At 47.9% G+C, this 21219-nt stretch overlaps 1 protein-coding gene across 5 annotated transcripts in view; it reads left to right on the top strand.

Moving 5' to 3' along the window:
- SUCO (SUN domain containing ossification factor) overlaps positions 1-21219 on the top strand; it is a 1613753-nt gene that overhangs the window by 492477 nt on the left and 1100057 nt on the right. For all 5 annotated transcript variants that reach the window (XM_069641200.1, XM_069641197.1, XM_069641195.1 and 2 more), the window contains 3 exons: positions 5400-5467; positions 18218-18325; positions 18462-18567. In XM_069641200.1, the coding sequence (XP_069497301.1) occupies positions 5400-5467; positions 18218-18325; positions 18462-18567 (282 nt within the window). The remainder of the gene's footprint in view (positions 1-5399; positions 5468-18217; positions 18326-18461; positions 18568-21219) is intronic.

The raw sequence follows: 21219 nt of genomic DNA, 5'->3' as shown, positions 1-21219 counted from the left end.
AAGTATATTTAAGTGTTACGTATTTGCTTCCTTCTAAAGAAGGCTTATTCAAACTGACTGTTAAATTAATAAATAATTGTTTAGTCAAGAAAACTTGTGTAAATGTTATTAGGATACTTGTCACTGTGAAACTATATTCACATTGACCCCTCTTGAGATAAGTCTACCAACTTGTGTAGTACATGCTTATACAAAAGGTTGGGTTATCTATTGCCAAGAGGACAAGTCCGGTGCAGTCTCCCACAGGGTACTGCATACAATCTTGCCTAACAACGCAGATTAGTATTTTAATGTATTAGGGTTGGGGAAGTTGCTGCACGCATTTGGTGCTCCACTGCTGGGGACTTAAGTTCACCTGTAATTCTCCATGGTTGAGCCCAATGAAGTCACTCCTCTTCCCTCCCCCAACCATGGCTGACACCAAGACAATAAAGGGCCTGTTCACACACACCTTTTTCCACTTGTAAAATGTATGTAGAAGACGCACATCAGGAATGCCTTCTATTGTCTTTGTCCAGATCATGATCTGGATTCCTGCTTTATTTGCCAGTCTTTCTCAAACAAGACTTTAAAAGACTGACACAGAAGACTTGTGGCTTGGCTCGATGAAAGCAGTGTGCCCTTAAACTCTGCCTCAATGAGGAGCTTTTCTTGACTGCCCCACGAGAAAATTCCCTCTTCTTGGGTCATGTTCCCACAAGGAGAGTTCCCGTCAGAAAAGTATAAAGAAAGATAATTCCATTCATGTTCAGGCAGACTCTTATGGGTTCACCATGCCCAAGTAATCTGCTGATGCTGCTACTACCTCTTGGTTGCACAAATCCGCCTGATGGCAAAATCCTCCACTACAACCCTCTGCGCAGTCCTCCACGACTGGTACGTTTTCTAATCAAACTATTCCAAAATTGACGGCTGTGTCGACAACAAAGATTCCTTTGTCCATGAAACATCCATCTTTGGTGCCAGCATCTTTGTCCATGAAGCTCATATTGTCAACGAACCAGTCTTCAACATCCTCTCCGATTATACTATAATGAAATCTTCTAGGCCTCAACCGTCGACTACTACCTCAATGACCTTGACGGCAACTGACACTTCAAAATCTTTGCTGACTATCATATTGTTGACTGTCTCCTCTACGTGCCCTTCATCAGCGCTTCCATGCACCGATCTTGCACTACCCTGGTCACCTAAAAAGCCTAAGCAGACTCCGCTCAACCTCCAGCCTTTTCTCAGCCATGCTGTCAGACCTTATAATGCGTCCCCCAGCCACCACCCCTCCCAGCCCCCCCCACCCACAACTCCTGCTATTCCACCTACCCCACCCTGTTCCTGAGCACATTGTAGAACATATCTTTGACACAGGCTTTAACGGCCCTGTAGGGGATGTTTTCAGAAGAGGGGAAAGAATGATCTGGTTTGCCTCTAATTCAGCCCCACCATCCACTGGGCGTCCCAGCACCATACCACATCCAGTGGATCTACCAGGCCCAACACAACCGCATTCTTAGGCCCATTGACATCTTGTCTACCCTGCAGACTTTCAGCGCTTCAAACAAGGAATCCTTCTGTTCCTCCTCAGTCAGCTTCAATGCCTATGACGTCGTAGCTTCTGTGCTGCCATCAGCTTTCAACTCCTCCGGAAGATCACCTGACTCTCCAGCCCATAGATACCTCCTTGGCCCAAGACCCTGAAAGACAGGGGTACAAAACGGTGGGTGGCCTGCACTATGCAGGCCGAGAGTCACACTCCCTCTGGCGCCGTCACCTCAGACGAGGAGTCTGTCATCTGCCGCGGCTTCGATTTGGAGGCCGTCAAACTTACCGTGGAGCCCTCGCGCTCCCTTGTGTCCGTCCCCGACAAGCATGCCACTGGCAGTGCCATCGTGAAGCGACATCCTGCCGACAAAGACACACGCACCACCCGCTCCAAAGCACACAACCCCTTTCCTCGCCTCGGGGGAGCTGTTGAGGAAGGTTTCTGCGCTCGCAGACCTATCCAAGTCCTCGGCTGGGCCTTCCGAACCTCACAGTTTGAAGCCTCTGCGCACATGCCCTTGAGGCCTACGCATGGCAGTAAATCTTCCTCTGTAATGGGCGTACCCACTGAATCTATGCACTCTGACGGATAGCGTCAAAAGCCGTGGCCTTGTCGAAAGACGCAGTAGCGTTGAAAAACACTCCCAGACATGTCCGCTCGTCAAAAACTCCCAAAGCTATGTTAGAAGCTTTCCAAAGCTGTTTTGCAAGTTTCTGAACCCAAGAAAGCCTCCACTTCGTCCGAGGAGTATTCGTCAGCCTCTACTCCTCTTTCGGAAGCCTTGCACCAGGACCTTGTCCCTCCTGCACATCCTTTTCCCCCTCCTGATCCTTCAGACTTTTCTGAATGCACCACGGACAAGTTTGAGGCTTGTATGAATGAGATGGCCAAATTAATTTATTTCTCATTCTAATTCAATGACATTTTGAAAAGACATAGGGATGTCGACCCATGTCCTGTCTCTCCTAAATCAGAGGCTCCACTCCCCAGATGCTCAATTCTCAATCCCTGGCTGAATGCCATCAGGACCCATAGGTGGATTGGTTTGTAGATGACTCTGACATTTTTCTTTATGTCCAAGACAACCAAGATCCTATTTATCAGGTCCCTGATTGGAATCCTGTAGAGGACCATGGCACGTGGCCTAACACTCTCCCTTATGACCCAGCAAAAAATGTTTGAGATGCTCCTCCTACTGTTGACGACCAGATAATGTTCAATAACCTTCTGAAGAGGGTTGCTGACCACTTTCAAATTACCACACAAGAAGCCGTCCCTGATTCAAACTTTGTGGAAAATATCCTTAAGGAAAAGACCCCCGGTCAGCCAAGCCATCCCTTTGTTGAACTCAATCAAGAAGCGTCTGGCCCCCCTCTTTGCTCACACCATCGCTCTTGTGGTTAATCCCGGTGTGGAGAAAATGTTCTGCCAGGCTCCTTTGGACCCGCTGTACATCAGGGGGCATGCCATCCCGGACACCCTGGTCGACACTACTACACGGAAGAGGACAGTGGTACCCCAGCCATCTTCTGTGTAGAAGTGACAACCAGGCCCTGGGGTACCACTATCCTCGTTGGAATCCCCTCCCAACAAGGACTGCAAGAAATTGTCGCCCTTGGCAAGCGTGTCATCACCTCTGCCGCCTTCTCCATCAGAATAGCCAACACCACGCTCCTAGCGAGCTATAGTGACGTTCAGTGGGGTCTCGTCCAAAAGGGCCTCCAAGGGGTCCCAGAACCCGCTAGAACCGCCTTCTGGCTGTGGTTGCGGAAGGACGGCAAGTCACCCACAATATTCTTAAAAATACCTTGGACTCTGTCGAAACTGCAGGGCGTGTTCTTGCCCAGGGTATCCTTCGCAAATGCCACATCTGGCTCAACAATTCAGGCTTTAAACCGGAGACCCAAGCCTGCCTGATCGCAAGCCGGTGGAGGAAGACAACCTTTTCGGGAAAGCGGTTGATGAGGCTGTGGAGACCGTCAAGAAAGAGCATGAGACTTTAAAATTGCTTAATCAAATCTCGGCCAAGCCCTTCGTCCAGCAGGGCAATTTCAACACCCATCTGCCCCTCTCCCGTTCTTCCCAAGCACAATATGGTTCGGGGGCTCCAACTGACCTCCGGACAGGGCTCCCCCCACTGGTTTCTAATCCCCTCAAGAGAGAGGATTTTGTTGAGGAAATGGCAGAGGCAGAAACTCTGTTTCTAGAGGCTTCCCGCCCTCTGCCTCCATGTGACTCAGCGGTACAGGTGCCCTCCCACACTTCACCAGCCAGGGACATCGAACATCTTTTACCCCTGTGTGGGAGGGGGATCACATCGGATCAGTGGGTACTCAAGACCGTCGCTCTTTGGTACTGGATCGAATTCCTCCATCCACCCCGCTACCATCCACCCAGAAGCAGACGACTGTCGTTAGACCATCTGTGCATCCTGTTGGACGAGGTACAGGTGTTGGGTACACTACATGTCACGTTAGGGATAGTGTTACAGTCAAGCCCATGTCGACGTCCCTTTTCGATCTATGCAAAAAAGATGCAATACTCCACAATTGCCACCAGATGTCGGACTATATGCACAGCCTGTGGATCTAAGCAGATTCAACCATCAGAAATACGATTACGGTGAGTAATGTATGTCATACAGCTAGGACATTGGGTGACCCTGGCAAATGTAACTGCTCAGGGGAAGTGGGTCTCGACCCATTTTGCAGATTTATTCATAGGCGATCCCCCAGTAGCTAGGCTTGCATCTCTATACAAGGTTCAATGCCACCCATGGATACATGTCCAGATGGGAAGAGGACATAGGGAGACCCATAGATGACTTGACCTGGTACAACATTTGGACATGGGCGGGTAAGTCATCCCAAGCAGTGCAGCTCAAGGAGAATTACTTTAAATTGCTGTGCCTCTGGTACCTGACCCCTAATGGTTGCACAAGATGAAACCTGAGCTCTCTCCCCAATGCTGGAGGTTTGGGGCATTCCCAGGCTCCTTTTTCCAAATGTGGCGGGTTTGTCCTAGGATCCAGGGGTTCTGGAGGGAAATGGTAGCCCAGATTAAGAATATTTGTGGGATTGAGTTGGAAACAGACCCCTTGGTACTGCTTTTGGGGAAACAAGGTTTTGCTGGGTCATTACAAATTGGGAGCCAAACGTTCTAGACTGATTACCCACAGCGAGACAGGTGATGGCAAAGAATTGGAATGCCCAAGAAGCGCCTGACATGCAGTGGTGGGCGCGAATGTGGTATGTTGCCCCCCTGAGCAAAATAATCGGAGCAATGTAGGAGCGGCTGGTGCAATTTCTAACTCATGGGAGCCTGTTAATCAGGTTCATAAATAGTCATGATAACCCCAATAGACATCCTAAACCACACGAGATGGCATAATTTACATGTCATATGCCGACCTCAATAAGATATACTATGTTACGCACCTGAAATTGTACTTGCCTTGGCTCATATTTGCTGAGTACTTTTTTAATTTTGGTAAATTGGTTTAATCTTTATTATCTGCAGTATTGTACTTAATGTGCTTGGAAGGCCTTTAGCAGAGACGTCTCGGAAATGAGGACATGTTAATTATTTTTCCCTATGTATGAAAATCTGCGTTGTAACTGTTTTTGATACAAGGAGAACTGTACTTAAATAAAGTTTCAATGGCAAAATAAATATCGGGTCCCCCTCCCCCGGTTGAGTGCAACATGTTTCTAGTTCATTGCTTCAGATGCTTCATTAAACACCTAACCAAATAATCTGTATGCCTCAAGATTTACATGCGAGCCTGCAAAAACAGCTAAAGCAAAACCGCACTCTGGCAATATATCCTAATTTCTTACTTCTTTTTTGTTTTCCACAGAGCACATCAGCTATACTGATCGAAAACATGGATCTCTATATGCTAAATCCATGTAGCACCAAAATCTGGTAAGTTTAATGCGTTGCTTACAGTCCAAGTTCAGCTTAAATAGAACGTTTCTAACCTGCAACAATGGTTGCCTGGCATTAGTAGCTGCGTCTCCAAGTCCGCCAGTACAAGGATTCTAATTTTCCTAAATCCCATAGGTTTCATCTTGTTTTTTATTAGAAAAATGTGGCCGGAATACTCCATCAAGGAAGAGGACTAGATTAATTCTGATGAACCACTGTTGGAGTATTATTTTGGTTCTCCAGCATTGACGGTTTAATAGATTATTCTTGTATGAAAAGAGCACTTAGCAGTGAGAAACTACTGGGCTTTGAACACAGTGAAATTATCCTCTGTAGAGTTTCTTGAGGATGGCTTGGCCAACCAGCTTTGATAATAATTTTGTATGCCATGTGTTTCTTTTATTTTTCAGAGAACTGTAACCACATATATAAAACATTTTAGCAGTATAAGAAAAAGTAACAGCACAAGAACAGTCAAAGAAAAATATAGCCTTATCGTAAAATTAGCCAATGCGTTTACAAAGCAATGAGAAAATCCAAAGCACAACTTAGAATGTCACATTTCCTGTAGAACAGAGGTAATATATCACCTTTTTATGACTACAGCAATGTGGGTATGTAGACTAGAAAACTGCTTTTATACCAAATCTATAAGTGCTGTTACCTTCATCAGATGATACCCGTAGTTTTTCAGCAATAGCTGATTGTCGCCTCCTTTTTACCATAGCAAATGGATGTTAGGAAAGATTTTCTTTTATTGTAATTGGAAATGTAATTGGTTATTTATAATGCGCTTTATACCCAGAGGTTTTTAAGCGCGGACCCGGGGATCGAACTTGTGTTGCTCCGCGTTGTCTTGTTTCCAAGACAAGCACATTGCCCCTGAGCTATCCTCCCAGACTAAAGTTTTAGCAAGTTTCCCTCCATAATTCTATGGACCACCAAACATTCTGCTTTTGTACCTGTCCTGACTTTTTACAGGGAAGTCCCCTGACATTTTGTTCATTTTATAATGGGAGGAAACATCAGTCCTACTTGTGTCTATTGGTCCGCCGATAATAAATGTATATGTTTTTCATGTACACTTGTCTAAGAGTAATTTGTGGTTTGTTACTGTGTGTGCTCGTTGTGGGCTTCTGATCCCTCTCACCCCTCCTGTGAGAGGGATCAGTCAAGACTGTGTCTTGACTGCCTGCCAAGGTACCTAGAATGGTCTGGTTTGTCCAGAAGGTCCCCCTGTTTCACTAAACAGAGAGAGACCTCCTAAACTTCTGCCCACCAGGTCAGAGTTTAGAAATCCATCTGAACGCTCACTGTCCATATTAGAACACTACCTTTTTTAATCACTATCGGACCACTAGCCATGGCTTTTGGCCATGGCCAGTGGACAAAACACTTTCACGCTCCCATTGATCTCCCCTGTAATACTGTATGCCCCATAATGCCTTTTTCGAGGGGATTGGGTCTTCCGACGTATTCCATATCTATGACATGTAATCACCACAGCTGTGCTGCTTCGGAAACTTTTTTCGGCGTCTGCGTCCTGCGTCGATGACGTCAATGCGCCGTCGTGGAGGACCTCGTCCGACGTCACCCGATGTGATAAGTAGGACGCACGACGCCCGTAGCCTCAGTTCCGTTTTTTCCGCGAACGTGTTGCTTCGTGAATCTCGGTTAACGCCTCGACTCTTTGGAGTTCTGTTCTTCTCGGTTCTTCGAACCTGTTCGTTTTTGTGAAAATCCTTCGTGTGAAGATGTCTTCTACTTCGTCTTCGACCCATATTCCGGGCTTCAAGAAGTGCGGGGAGTGTGGGTCCATGATGTCGGTGACGGACTCGCACGACGCCTGCCTCTGGTGCCTCGGGGAGGCCCACGACACGGATGACTGTATCGACTGCCAGTCGCTGACGTCCAAAGCCTTACGCGAACGTAAGAAGAAGTTGCCGGTAGGTCGGGTGTCCAAGCCCCGGAAGTCGAAGTCTGCGGGGCTTTCGACGGATGATTCGAGAGGTGACTCTCCGCGTCATCGTCGGAAGTCTCGTGGGTCTCCTTCTAGGAGTCGGTCTCGCCACTCCTCAGCCTCTTCGAGGCATTCTCGGAAGCGCCGACACCGGTCGTCTTCCAGGTCCTCTTCGGAGGACTCTGCCCGGCACGTCGCTTACCCCACCAGCTGTGCGACGCCGGAGGAATGGGCTTCCTTCGGGAAGAAAATGCTGTTGATTCTCGAGTCGCAGGGTACTAAGCCGTCCGCGCCCCCGAGTGGGGTCGGTCGCGAGAGGTCGAGAGACACCGCTCGCAAGAGTGGTCGGCACGAGTCACGGGAGAGGTCCCGTTCGGACAAGGAGACTTGTTCTCGACGTACCCGTTCCAAGTCCCGATCCTCGCCCCTTTCGAGACCGTGTGCACCTGTGAGGTCTTCGAGGAAGACATCGACATCTGAGGCGTCGACAGGCTTTCTCGAGGCTCCGGCTCCGAGGAAGTCGTCGAAGCCATCGACGCTCAGGTTGTCGAAGGACACGCTCGGGGCTCCGGCTTCGAGGGCTGTGTCGACGCCGCCGATGCTGGCGGCGCTGCATCTGACGTCGACGCCGATTTCCTCGACGCTGATCCTCTCGGTGCCGATGCTTGTTCTCTCGACGCCGGCGCCGATTCGCTCGACGCCTTTCGTGTCGGAGGTACCCCGTGGCACGGGGGAACCCCCTAGGAAGGCTCTGGTTAAGAGCAAGCACTCTCGGGTGCCTTCTTTTCGCCACCTGGATATATATATTTCAGAGGCGGATGAGGATTCTGATGGCCTGGTTCCTAGTCCGGTTCCAGATGAAATTGTCTCGGGCCATAGTCAGTTTGACGATTTGAGGCAGTCACTGCATGATGCCAGTGGACTGGACACCTCTCCGGAGGTGGAGTTTTGTAGGCCTGAGCCTGGCTGTCATGCCGATTCCTCGTACCGGCGCCTTATGGCTAGGGTTTCTGAGTACTTGGGATGGTCTGCTCCCCCAGGGGAGTTTGTGCAGGATGATCTAACGGACATCCTTGATGTTGGTCCCCCAACTGACCCGGTACTGCCGTTCCATATGGCTTTACAGAGAAGGGTGACGGCGGCTTGGACTGCTCCGTAGAGTCTCCCGGCGGTGGGCAGATCCTTGTCGCAAAAATACCATCCAGCCAGTAGCGACCCCTGCTACTTGACCAGGCACCCCACTCCGGAGAGTTTGGTGGTGCAGGCGGCCACGGCCCCGGCAAAGCAGGCGTTGTACCCTACCATCCCTCCTGACAGGGACGACAAACGTTTTGATGGCTGGGCGAAGAAAGTGTTTTCTTCTGGTGGTATGGCGCTTCAGGCGGCCAACTCCATTTGTGCCTTGTCTCGTTTCACACACACTCTGTGGAACTGTGTTGAGTTAGCGGCTGAACATATTCCCTAAAGGGACGAACGGGATGGTTTCCTTGCTATGGTCCAGGATGGTAAGGATGCCATGTGTGAGTCCGTTCAGTCGGGTTTGGACTTAGCTGAATGCGTCAGTAGGTCCATGGCGGCGAGCACCGTGATATGCAGTTTTGCGTGGTTGCGGAAGTCGGGGTTTGTTCCTGATGTGCAGTCCCGGCTCCTCAACATGCCCCTTTTTGGCAGCAAGGCTGACGAGAGCCTTGAGAGGTTGCAGACCTCAAAAGCTTCAGCGAAGTCGTTGGGCGCTGCAGTTCGCCAACCTCCGCCTTTTCGTCCTAGGGGACAGCAGTGGAGGGGTGGTTCCTTTCGCTATTACTCGTCCTTCAGTAAAGCGAGAGGAGCTGGCAGTCAAAGAGGCCAACGCAGGGGTACCAGAGGTGGATGACAGGGTACCCGTGGTGCCAAGGCCGCTCGGGCAGTTGCCTCTTTGCCCTCAGGTAACGCCGCAGCCGCTCCCACTCAGTCATGAGGCCATGTCCCATGGTTCGCCGGTTGGGGGAAGGCTGGCGCAGCATCTTAAGAGTGGCGAGCCATTACTTCAGATGTGTGGGTTCTGGAGATCATAACCAACGGCTACTGTGTTCCCTTTCGGCACAGGCCTCGTGACAATCCACCGGGGAACCTCTCTTTGCAGAGTCCGGATCCGCTCCTTGCGCAGGAAATTCAAGCCCTGCTGGAGAAAGGCGCCATAGAACTGGTACCTGTAGCGGAGAGGAACAAGGGATGGCATTCCCCTTTTTTTTTGATTTCGAAGAAAGACGGGGGATTGAGACCCATCATGGACTTGCGCGGTTTGAACAAACTCCTCAGGAAGGACACGTTCAAGATGGTTACTCTCTCTCAAGTCCTCCAGGCCCTTCAGCTTCAGGACTGGTTGGTGTCACTCGACCTCAAGGATGCTTACTTCCATGTGCCGATCCATCCCAAGCACAAGAAGTACCTGAGGTTTGCGGTTGGCGACTCGCACTTTCAGTTTCGGGTCCTGCCGTTCGGATTGACCTCCGCCCCGAGGGTTTTCACCAAGCTCATGGTGGTGGTGGCAGCGCATCTCGGGCAAGGGGGGATTCACGTCTACCCCTACCTGGACGATTGGTTGATCAGGGGGAGCTCTCCCGAGCAAGTCCTGGATCATCTGTCCGTCACCTGCCACTCCCTTCACAGGCTGGGCTTCTCCCTCAATTTAAAGAAGTCCCATTTGACGCCAACACAGCGGCTCCAGTACATCGGAGCAGTGCTCGACACTTCCCTGGGGCAGTGTTTTCCTCCCCAGGTGAGGGTTGTTCACATTCAGCAGATGGTGCACAAGTTTCAGCATGCCCAGACGCTCCCAGCGTTCGAGTTCTTGAGGTTGCTCGGCCTCATGGCATCCTGCATTCTTCTGGTGCCAGAGGCTCGCCTGCGGATGAGATCTTTGCAGTGGGCACTCAAGACGCAATGGTCGCAGTCCTCCGGCAGGATGTCGGACCCGGTTCAGGTGCCGCCCGCGGTCGCCCGGGACCTTCTGTGGTGTGCCGTCGAAGGCAACTTGATGAAGGGGGCTCCATTTTGGCTTCCCTGGCCGGAGGTGACGATCGTGATGGATGCATCCCTCACGGGATGGGGAGCTCATGCCGAGGAGCTGACAGTCAGCGGTCGTTGGTCTCCGTCGGAGTCCAGACTCCATATCAATCTGTTGGAGCTGAGGGCCGTCAGGCTAGCCCTGAAGGCGCTTCTGCCGACTGTGCGAGGAAAGAGTGTCCTGATCCTGACGGAAAACACAGTGGCCATGCACTACCTCAACAAAAAGGGGGGGGGGGAGGGTCACTTCCTCTGTGCAGGGAGGCGATGCAGCTCGAGTTCTGGGCCAACCAGCAGGAAGTTTCGATCTCGGCAGTTCATCTGGCCGGAGTCGAAAACGTGACGGCGGACGCTCTGAGCAGGCAGAGCGCGATCTCTCACGAGTGGGAGTTGGCTCAGGAGATTCTCCTGGAGATCTTCGCCCTTTGGGGGACACCTCAAGTGGATCTCTTCGCCTCCAGTGTCAACCGGAAGTGCGAAAGGTTTTGCTTGCGGGAATTTCCTCCAAAAGGAGCCTTAAGAGACGCGTTCGTGGTGGAGTGGTCATTCCCGCTGCTGTACGCTTTCCTCCAGTCCCCGTCATCCCGCAAGTGCTGCGGAGGTTACGGAAGTTCGGATGATCCTCATCGCTCCGGCGTGGGCTCGGAGGACGTGGTACCCGGACCTTCTCGACTTGTCCATCTGCCTTCCACGTCGTCTTCCCTACCGAGACGATCTGCTCTCACGGGAGGGGGGTCAGGTTCTCCATCCAGAGGTCAGATCCCTCAACCTTCACGCTTGGCTTCTGAAAGGTTGAGGTATAAGGATTGGGACCGCCCTGAAGACGTGATGGAGGTGTTGCTTTCGGCCCGAAGGCCAGCAACAAAGTCTCTGTACCGTTGCCGTTGGCGTAAGTTCTGCGACTGGTGCAGAGTTCAGAATGTGGATCCTTTTGCATGTGACATCCCCATGGTTCTGTCCTTTCTACTTTCTTTGGCCCACAGGGGCTTGCAAGTGGGTACCATTAAAGGTTACCTGGTGGCGCTGTCCATCTTTAAGCGCTCGTCTGAAGAGTGTTCTTACTTTAAAATCCCTTTAATTTCACAGTTTCTGAAAGGGCTCACTAATGTGTTCCCTCCGTCACCTTTCCTGGTGCCCGGTTGGGATTTAAACCTTGTTCTTAAGTTTCTTATGGGTTCTCCGTTTGAGCCTTTACATTCTTGCCCTTTGAAGCTGTTAACTCTGAAAACTGTGTTTTTAGTTGCGGTTACTTCCGCTCGCAGAGTGAGTGAGTTACAGGCACTTTCAGTTAAGCCACCCTTCACTGTATTTCACAAGGACAGGGTTGTCCTTAGAGTTCGTCCTTCTTTTCTTCCGAAGGTAGTGACGGAATTTCATTTGGCCCAGAAGGTTGTTCTTCCGGCATTCTATCCTCCTCCGCATCCTGGTAAGGAAGAGGAGAGGCTCCATAGGCTTGATCCTAGGAGAGCTTTAAGCTTTTATGTTTCACGCATGTCCCGGGTCAGAGTGGACGATCAACTCTTTATTGGTTACGCTGGAAAGCATTTGGGGCAAGCTGTGACGAAACAGTCTTTGTCTCGCTGGATTATTTTGGCCATCTCGGAGTGTTACCGCTTGGCGGGTAAGGACCCATCGGCTGGCTTGCGGGCCCATTCTACCAGGGTATGGCTGCATCTACTGCCCTGCAGAGGGGTGTTCCTATTCGCAACATCTGTGATGCAGCCACCTGGGCTTCAGTACATACATTTGTACGTCACTATTCCCTCGATTCCATCCGAGGACAGGATCTGGCCTTTGGCAAGGCGGTCCTTTGTTCTGCTATTTGATTGGCTATTCTTAATTTTGATTCTAAATTCTTTCCCTCCTCCTTGCTCTGGTACTGCTTTGGGAGTCTGTCATAGATATGGAATACGTCTGAGGACCCAATCCCCTCGAAGAACAAGTTACTTTCTTACCTGGTAACGTTCTTTCGATCGGATGGTCCGACGACGTATTCCATATCGCTCCCGCCCTGCCTTCCCCGCTGCAGAATTTCTTTTGCGATTGCAGCTTACGTTCCGCAAGGCTTTGTGTCTGACTGGCAGTTGACTAATGTCACACTTTCTGGGGGAAAAAACTACAACTGAGGCTACGGGCGTCGTGCGTCCTACTTATCACATCGGATGACGTCGGAGGAGGTCCTCGACGACGGCGCATCGACGCAGGACGCAGATGCCGAAAAAAGTTTCCGAAGCAGCACAGCTGTGGTGATTACATGTTATAGATATGGAATAGTTTGTCGGACCATCCCATCGAACGAACGTTACCAGCTAAGAAAGTAACTTGTTCTTCTATGGCATTGTGCATCCCTTCTCGTCTAATAAATATGTCCTCTTCAGGGGTTTTGGTGCGATTAGTTTCTTATCTTAACTGATGATTGGCTAAAGTTTATTCATTAAATTTCAGAGGTTTTGTAACACGACCAGATCACTGACCCTGGCCCTGGCCCACTGGGCCAGGGCCAGTCAGTCGTGCCCACTCTATATTTTAAAACACTTGCAACCAATCGCTCAGTGCTATTGCTATGTATACAAGATGGCAGGCTGTTTGGCAAGATTGTATGCAGTACCCTTTGGGTGCACTACAACAACCCTGACCTCCTGGACATAGGAACCCAACCTTTGGTATAAGTCTGTACTACACAGGTTGGTAGTGTGGTTGAGTAGCCAGGCTTATCTCAAGAGGAGTCAATGTGAGCTGTAGGGGAGTTAAACAGAGATTCACAGTGACAAGTATTCAAATAAACTCTTACACACAAGGTTTCCTGATTAAACAATTAATAATTTATTTCTCAGTCAGTTATTGTAAGCCTTCTTCAGGAGGGAGCAATGTTAAGCAACACACAAATACACTTACACACTCTTAGTTTTCGAAATCAGCAGATACCCATTTGGGATGGTCACAGACACTCCCTACACCCTTAGGTGATATCAATTGCTAGGGTGCTGTGGACATGAATATATAACTGTATGTATTCAGACTTTCTTAGGAGAGTGTCAAAGAAAAGAGGGATCAGAATAAAGCAAGTATTCACACAATGATTCTTAAGCAGGTAAGTACTTTCGATAACCCCCCAATGCAAAGTCAGTTACCCCTTTCCTTTAAGGAAGACAAAAACACTAAACAGAGGAGAGAAGAGTCATTCAGGGAGCCAGGTCAGCCAATGTTTAAGTTAGCAAAAATCAAAGTGAGCTGAAGCACTTCTTGCAGGTAAGTGGAAAGAATTTCACAATGTTTTAGAAGTCTTGGTAGAATAGAAATCAAAGTAGGGCCACAGGCTGATTACAAATGCAACCAAGCAAGTCTCCAACGAGGACAAGTGGCTACACAACAAGAGGTAAGATCTCTTAGACTTTACAGTACCTTTAGGTTGAAGAAAAAGTGCAGGAGATGACTTCTGTTCCTGTGCAGCTCTGCAGATCTCACTGTCCCTGGGCCTCAGTCGTGGGGACAAGAGGGAGGACTTCTGGGGACTCCTGCACTGCAATGGGACGGTCACCGCTTGCAACCTTCAAACAAGTGGCACTTTGCTGTTTCAGCTCCTCGCGTCTACCGCAAATAGCAACACTGCGCTTCCTGGCTGTCGAGATGTGCTTTCCTTGCATCTGGGGTCCCACACTCTGTTGAGGGGGGCTCAGGCTCGGTCAGTCCTGCTTCCTAGGAGTCCTGAGGATATTCCTGGAGCTTTTGGACAGCTTAAAAGCAGCGCACACAAACTAGTGTTCCTCTGCCAGGCTATGCGGTTCCAGCAGCGACTGCAGTGGAAACTCGACCATGCTTCGAGAGGATGTCCAGGTGGCTTACTTTGGAGTTGATTGGTCCCACCAACTCAAAAGGAGAAGTCGTCCTGGCAAGGGCTTCTCTGTCGATACGAATTTGGAGTTTCAGCACAGCAGCAGGGCTTCACCGGGCAAACCAACGGTCCAGAAGTTGCAGCAGGCGTCCTCTTCAAGTTCTTCTTTGGATTCCTTAGTCCAGTGGTCGACTCTTCCTTCCAAGCCAAAAAGCCTCGCCTTTTATGCAGCTTGCTCCCATTCATTCCAGCCTAACTGTCAGTCACCCAGCAGGTTTGCTGTCCTTGCCGGACAGCCAGCTAGCCAATCACCTAAGAGTGCATTCCTGTCTCCTAGGAGACTAAGCACAGGGAGTTTCGGGCAAGTAAATCTCAAGAAGGACCGGTCCACAAAGAAATGGGGAAAAAAGAAGACGGGACAATTTTGACAAAAATGGCACCCATGGGTGCTTTACCGTGGCTGCGAACGCAGCCTGCGGTAAAATCCGATAATGGTAGTAAAAAGTAAAGCACTGCCACCAGCCATTCAGTGAGGAAAGGGTAACATAAAAATGTTACATGAGAAGCTTGACAAAGGGGATATTGTAAAATAATGTGTGCTGGGTCTAGAAAGTTACAAATGCAATTAAAGTCACTTTCACTTTACTGCTCTGGGAAACAGTAGTTTATCCCAGAGAAGGTATTTAAACCTTTGGGAAATCTGAAAGACTTCCCTGTGTCACTGCACTGAAGGTGCTGTGTGACACAATGTATACAATGATGCCTATGGAGTTTGTCAGATTCCACAACCAAAAAGAAACTGTGTTCAAAATCACATTAAAATACATGATAGAGTGGAAAAAAGGGTCTCACTCTCTTCAGGTTAATAAAAAAATCAAGTCCTCAAAATCAAGCAAAGTTGCTGGGGGGTCTCTAAGGTAGAGGGAATTAGCACATTTCTGAGAATTCTCCCTAACGCAGGCTTTGAGAACTATGCACAGTGAGAATACATTATTTGCCAAGGATCACACACTTTGCTTAAGCAGCATGCTACAAGCCCCTTGTTTTGTGGCCGGTCTCTTGTTGACTGTTTTGATACATCGCACGACCCCAACTAACTGCGTTTAAGCAACATAGAAAAGGGAAATAAATTACTGTCTGTAAGAATAACATATACCCAGGTACTTTTGCCTTCATAACGAAAATCAAAAGCTGGCATCCATGAATATATGCACAGTAAGTGAACATATATCTTAAAGTGAAATGTACAAATGTAGTTCAAATGACCTTCCCCTTAGAAGAAAGGGCGCAAGACACAATGGCACTGGACTTTTACAAAAAGTAATGAACACCAGAAAAATAACGAGAGAGAAAATGTTCCAATAAATATGCTGACAAAGTATAGAAGCTGCTCAACTTTTTAATCCAGCAATCTGTAGTGAAATATTCCCTGGAAAACAAAATCCCAATACGAAACAAGTGCTTGTGGTCTTGTGAGTAAGCGTCTGTACTGAGAACACGACAACCTTTGCAAAACCCTGGTAGCCAAATACTTGAGCAAGCTTTCCAACCTCAAAAAAACCAAGCGGTTGCTTCCGCCCTCTGGAAAAAAAGGTGAAGCTGTCCACCCACATGTGTTCTTTACTTTTGCCCTGAAAGGGAGCCACAATCGGGTGAAATAACTGCACCAGTGTCCAGGATTACAACCTCTCTTGCCACATCCTGGGCAAATGCTCATGACTTACTTGCCCTCGTCATTTCCCCTCCTCGCCCCGTGTCTGGCTTTCAACAATACTCTGCTTTATAAAGATAACTTGGAAAGTACACATTCCATAGTGTCACTCAAATATATAAATCCTTATTGAACCCTGTGTACAATGCCCCATATTGACTGGGAGACTACAAATACCAGAATGCAATTTAGCAAAAGTCAAAGAAATGGTCTGTTGGAGCTCTCAGAGAGCACTGGGAACATAGAGATCTTTAAACCATATTGGGGCATTATAATAACAAAAGGTTTGCCTCGCACGCTCAAGCTGGATTTGCAATTCCCATGAATTTGCAGCTCCTTACCCAGAGATAGACGCTCGTCTCATGCGGACCTCATGGCAGCTTGACCTTCAAAGTGCAATACTTTTAAGGACTGACAGTAACACGATATAAAAAAAAGAAGAAAATAATGCGAATGCCGTGTGTTTTTACTTAGTGTGTTATGAGGTATTAAAACTAAGAAAACACACAGCATTTGAGACTATGGACTGTCTCTCATCCGAGCATTAACCGGGACCATCCCTGCTTAGCTTTGATAGTGTCGCACTTCTTGGTCTAATTGCACTGTACACGCAAACAAAAGACCTCATACTGGCTTCAATGGGACCACCTTCAAAAACATCAGATTTCACTCTGCTTTGAGATTCAACAGATTGAGGTAAGTAGCACATCAGTAAAGCAGGTCTCTGGTAGCTGGGCAGCCTCAGCTTTGCAAGTTTACATCCTATGGCAGGGTGGACATCAACCTCGGAAGGATGAAAGTTGAATAGAGCATCATAACATGGGCTAATGTGGTTTTACAGTGCTTAGAAGGGGTAGGAATCTGGCATGAAGTGCTATAGAGTAGCATACATGATTATGAATAATGTATGAGTGGGTGGATAATTTGTCTCTTGGCATGCTGTTGGCTGCACCCAGTGAATATATGCAGGCTGTTCTGGCAAGCTGAACCCGCCCAAGACTCCTTACAGTAACCTCAATGACCAGGGGGCAGCCTTGGAAATGTTTTTCCAAATAGGGGGCTTGGCATAAACAAATTAGAAGACCAGTGCTGTTGGGTCAAGGGCGCATCAGTGCCCATTCCTGCAATATGTGCTTATAGAGGTAATCTGCAGAGCTGAGACATGTGTTACACGACGCGCTTTCTGTAAACACTACTACCTGATTCATGGTCTTGTGCCGTTTTGGCCAGACATTGCTCAAGAACATTTTAGGCTAATTAGTTCTGACTGCACCCCCACTTTTCTCCAGTAAGAGTTCTGGGTGCTTCCTAATATATATCGGCAGTTGATGGAAGGGAGGGGACAGGACATACCAGCATGCAGGGCTCAAAATGTGCACTCACAACTAGCCATTTGGTAGTAATAACTGATTCTTGCCGAATAACAAATGGTGTGCTGTGTGTATGTGTAGAATTGAGGTGGCGAGTGACTTCTTCTGCCGGACTAGTAGTTTGCAACTTATGTTGCCCTCTTCAGTAAATATAAACCACTCTTTGTAGTGACTCTTGTACTAGTCGTCCACACACCATGGCCTACAAACTGTTCTTCCACAGTCAATGCCTTTTAAACCAGCAATACATAATTAAGTAACCACAGCCCACAATTCTCATTCTTTCAGTTATTATGGCGACTTGCAAAAAAATGCCCGACCCCCGGGGGAGGCACCAGGGTGGAAGAGGACACGAGGGGTTACTGTGGGTTTCCATCTGTGCTCTTGACCACCTGATTGGCCGGCACCCTCCCCGAATGTTAATTAGATTTGATTTTCACTCAAATGTGATTTCCCAACTGCCTTTGTAATGTGTTATTCTTTTATACTTAACATGTTTAATACAAATATGTACTTTCCAATAAGGTGTCAAAATATAGTTTGATGTGCTTTGCTTTTTTTATCTTTACGGAAAATAGCTTATTTACATCAAGAGCTGACTAATGACTTTCCTTGCATATGAAGTACAGCTATGGGAAGTAACATAACACAAACATACAACTCTAATACTTCTATTTATTCTTCAATACATATTGTTATACATTTGCTAGTTGCTACAGCAACTAGAAAATGCTACCAGAGGACTGTGATGTATTAGTCTAACTTAAATGTGTTTTGGAATCTTAACATTGCCCTGCAAGCTCGTCATGGTGTCTCCTTTTAACCTCAGGTTTGTGATTGAACTCTGTGAACCAATTCAAGTGAAACAGCTAGACATTGCAAACTATGAACTCTTCTCTTCCACACCAAAGGATTTTCTGGTGTCCATCAGTGACCGGTAAGTTGTGTGCTTTATTGCTAAATTGCTCAATGCGAGGCACATTTAAGGTCTCCAACCCTTCTGCCTGTATTTGTTTGGATAAGGCCATATGATCTGATTTGATTAAGAATTCAATGTTCAATTACTTTTTCAGGTACCCAACAAACAAGTGGGTTAAATTGGGAACATTTCATGCTAGAGACGAAAGGACTGTTCAGAGTTTTCCTTTGGATGAGCAGATGTATGCAAAATATGTTAAGGTAATAATGTTTTAGTTGTAATTTGTAATTCATATCAAATTGATGTTGGGTTCCCACTTGACAGGAAGATATGCCATTAAATCTAATACTTGCCATCCATCACAGACTTACTCTCTGAAGCTGCAAGTCTGTGACATGAAGCCCCTTCTTTTTTTTTATCAATATATTTTTTATTGAAACTTTGATCAACATGAAATTCATTGCATAATACACCACAGTAATAAAGCATTAACAGCCTCCGTAAATCAATGCTTCCAAATTTTATTTTAACTGAATTACAGTACATCTACTATTCATAAACTCATTTTCACGCTCGAGCAAACTTGATAAGACAGGTTAACACAGTATAATGCTTCAAAAAGAGGAGACCAAACACAAAAGGGGAAGAAAAAAAAATACACACACCATTCACAATTGCAATCTAAGAAGGCATTTTCTGCGTTATTTCAGACACACCACGCACGGGTCACTTATATCCAAGCCGTGTCACGGGTTAAGGAGGAATTTAACCAGTCTTGGCTGAAAAAACATATGTTCTTTTTTGGCTACGTATTCCAAAAATGGCCCCCAGGTGCGGGCGAACTTGGGCATCTTCCCCTCAATTGTGGCTGTAAGTTTTTCCATTCCGAGTAATTCCCAAACCTTCACCCACCAATAGGCTATGTGAGGGCCCTCTACCTCTTTCCATAAACGGGCTCGTTTGAGGCGAGCTGCCATGAGTAGTTGAGTAATCAATTCAGCTCTAGGACCCGACAGCGGGTAGGACCCATCTTCCGGAGTATCGCCCAGTAGTATTATTTGCGGATCCATGGGCATTAGGGCCCCACACATTTCTCTGATCCTTGATCTTATTTCCAACCAAAAGGATTGTATGATAGGGCAATACCACCATAGATGGCTCAGGTCACCTCTCTGCCCACAGCCATGCCAGCACATATATGGATAGTCTGGGTTCATTGCATGCAGCTTTTGCGGAGAGAAGTACCAACGAAAACAGAGTTTAAGAGCTCCTTCCCTTACCGCCGTACACCTCGAAGATCTATGGGCCCTACCCCATATCCTCTGCCAAGATTCTTGAGAAATAGTGATCTGCAATTCCCTCTCCCATGCCATCATATAGGGGAGTTTTTCGTCCTCTGCAGCACTCTCCAGGAGGCGGTAGCAAGTAGCTATTCTGCGGGAGTGTTGGCCTTCCAAAACCGTTAATTCCAGCCCTGTGGGGGATCTTGTGGCTGCCCGTCTCGTATTCGGATTAGTTATCCAATGACAGAGCTGTATGTACCTGAATCTTTCAGCTTCTGGGAGTTTAAATTTCTCTTTGCATTGTTCGAAGGTCATGGGCATATTATCAGCATAAAGATCTTGTAGTCTCATTGGTTTCTCAGTTGACCAGAGATGATATGAGTTGGGTTGAAGCCCTGGGGTGAAGGCTGGATTCTGCGTGATAGGGGCAAGTGGGCTAAGGCCCAATGTAAAACCTCTTTGTGTGCAGACCTTATCCCAGCATCGGAGTCTAGCTGCCGTGGTGGGGAGAAGGGATCCCCGATAGTTGCGTGCCTCTCGTGGGAGAAACGGCAAGTGACTCAGGGTAGCCCATATAGTTAGTTGTTCAATGTCTTGCCATTGAGGGGACTTTATTAGGTTAGTCCATCTCAAGATGGCTGCTATTTGGGCTGATCGAAAATACTGTGGAATGGAGGGAAGTCCCAGGCCTTCTAGCGTTCTTTCACGCGTAAGAAGCTTACGTTGGAGTCTTGGTGTTTTCCGCTGCCATATAAAACGGCCCATTTCTTTTTGTAGCTCGAGAAGATCTTGGTCTGGGATCAGTATCGGGAGGGCGTGGAACGTGTATAAAAGTCTCGGAAGTAGGACCATTTTAACTGCGCTGATGCGTCCGAGCCAAGATATCTCTTGTAAGATCCATCTCTGCAAGGATTCCTTAGTCTTTTAAGAGATTGGGGATATTGGCCTTCAGCAGCCCTGCATAAGTTGGGGTCAAGTGCACGCCCAGGTACGTGATGGTATGTGCTCTTCCAGTGAAAGGGGTATATATTCTGCAGGGTGGTCAAGGTGTCAAGGGTTTCCGACAGGTTTAAGCCCATTGATTTAGCTGTGTTTATTGTAAATCCTGAAACCGATGCAAATTGATCAAGTAAGACCATGAGGGTAGGAAGGGAAGTTCTAGCCTCTCTCAGAAAACAAAGCACATCGTCCGCATATACCGCAACTTTGTGACTTTGCCCTCCGATTTCAAACCCCTGGATCTTCGGGTGGAGACGAATCTGCTGGGCTATGTGCTCCATCGCTAACGCAAATACCAATGGAGATAGCGGACAGCCCAGCCTGGTTCTCTTACCCAAGGCTATCTGGGCCGACGACTGTGAGTTAACTCGTACTCGAGTTGAAGGGATCTGAAAGTTTGTCAAGATTAGTCTAGAAACTTTCGGGCCAAAGCCCTTTAACACCAAATTCAAATAGTCCGAGGACATGTTATCAAACGCCCTGTGGGTGTCTAGAGATAGTAATGAAAGGGGGCCCGGGATTGTGGGGGCCAATGCTACCAGATCTATTGCTCGGCGGACGTTGTCGTGTGCAGACCGACCCTGAATAAACCCAGTCTGGTCCCTTTCTATTATTAATGGCAACACTTCC

This window comes from Ambystoma mexicanum, chromosome 1q (genome assembly GCF_040938575.1).
Source record: "Ambystoma mexicanum isolate Mex_15411 chromosome 1q, UKY_AmexF1_1, whole genome shotgun sequence".
NCBI classification, from domain to species: Eukaryota; Metazoa; Chordata; class Amphibia; order Caudata; family Ambystomatidae; genus Ambystoma; species Ambystoma mexicanum.
Note: the sequence above shows the minus strand (reverse complement) of the source record. Positions and strands in the feature narration are given on the sequence as shown.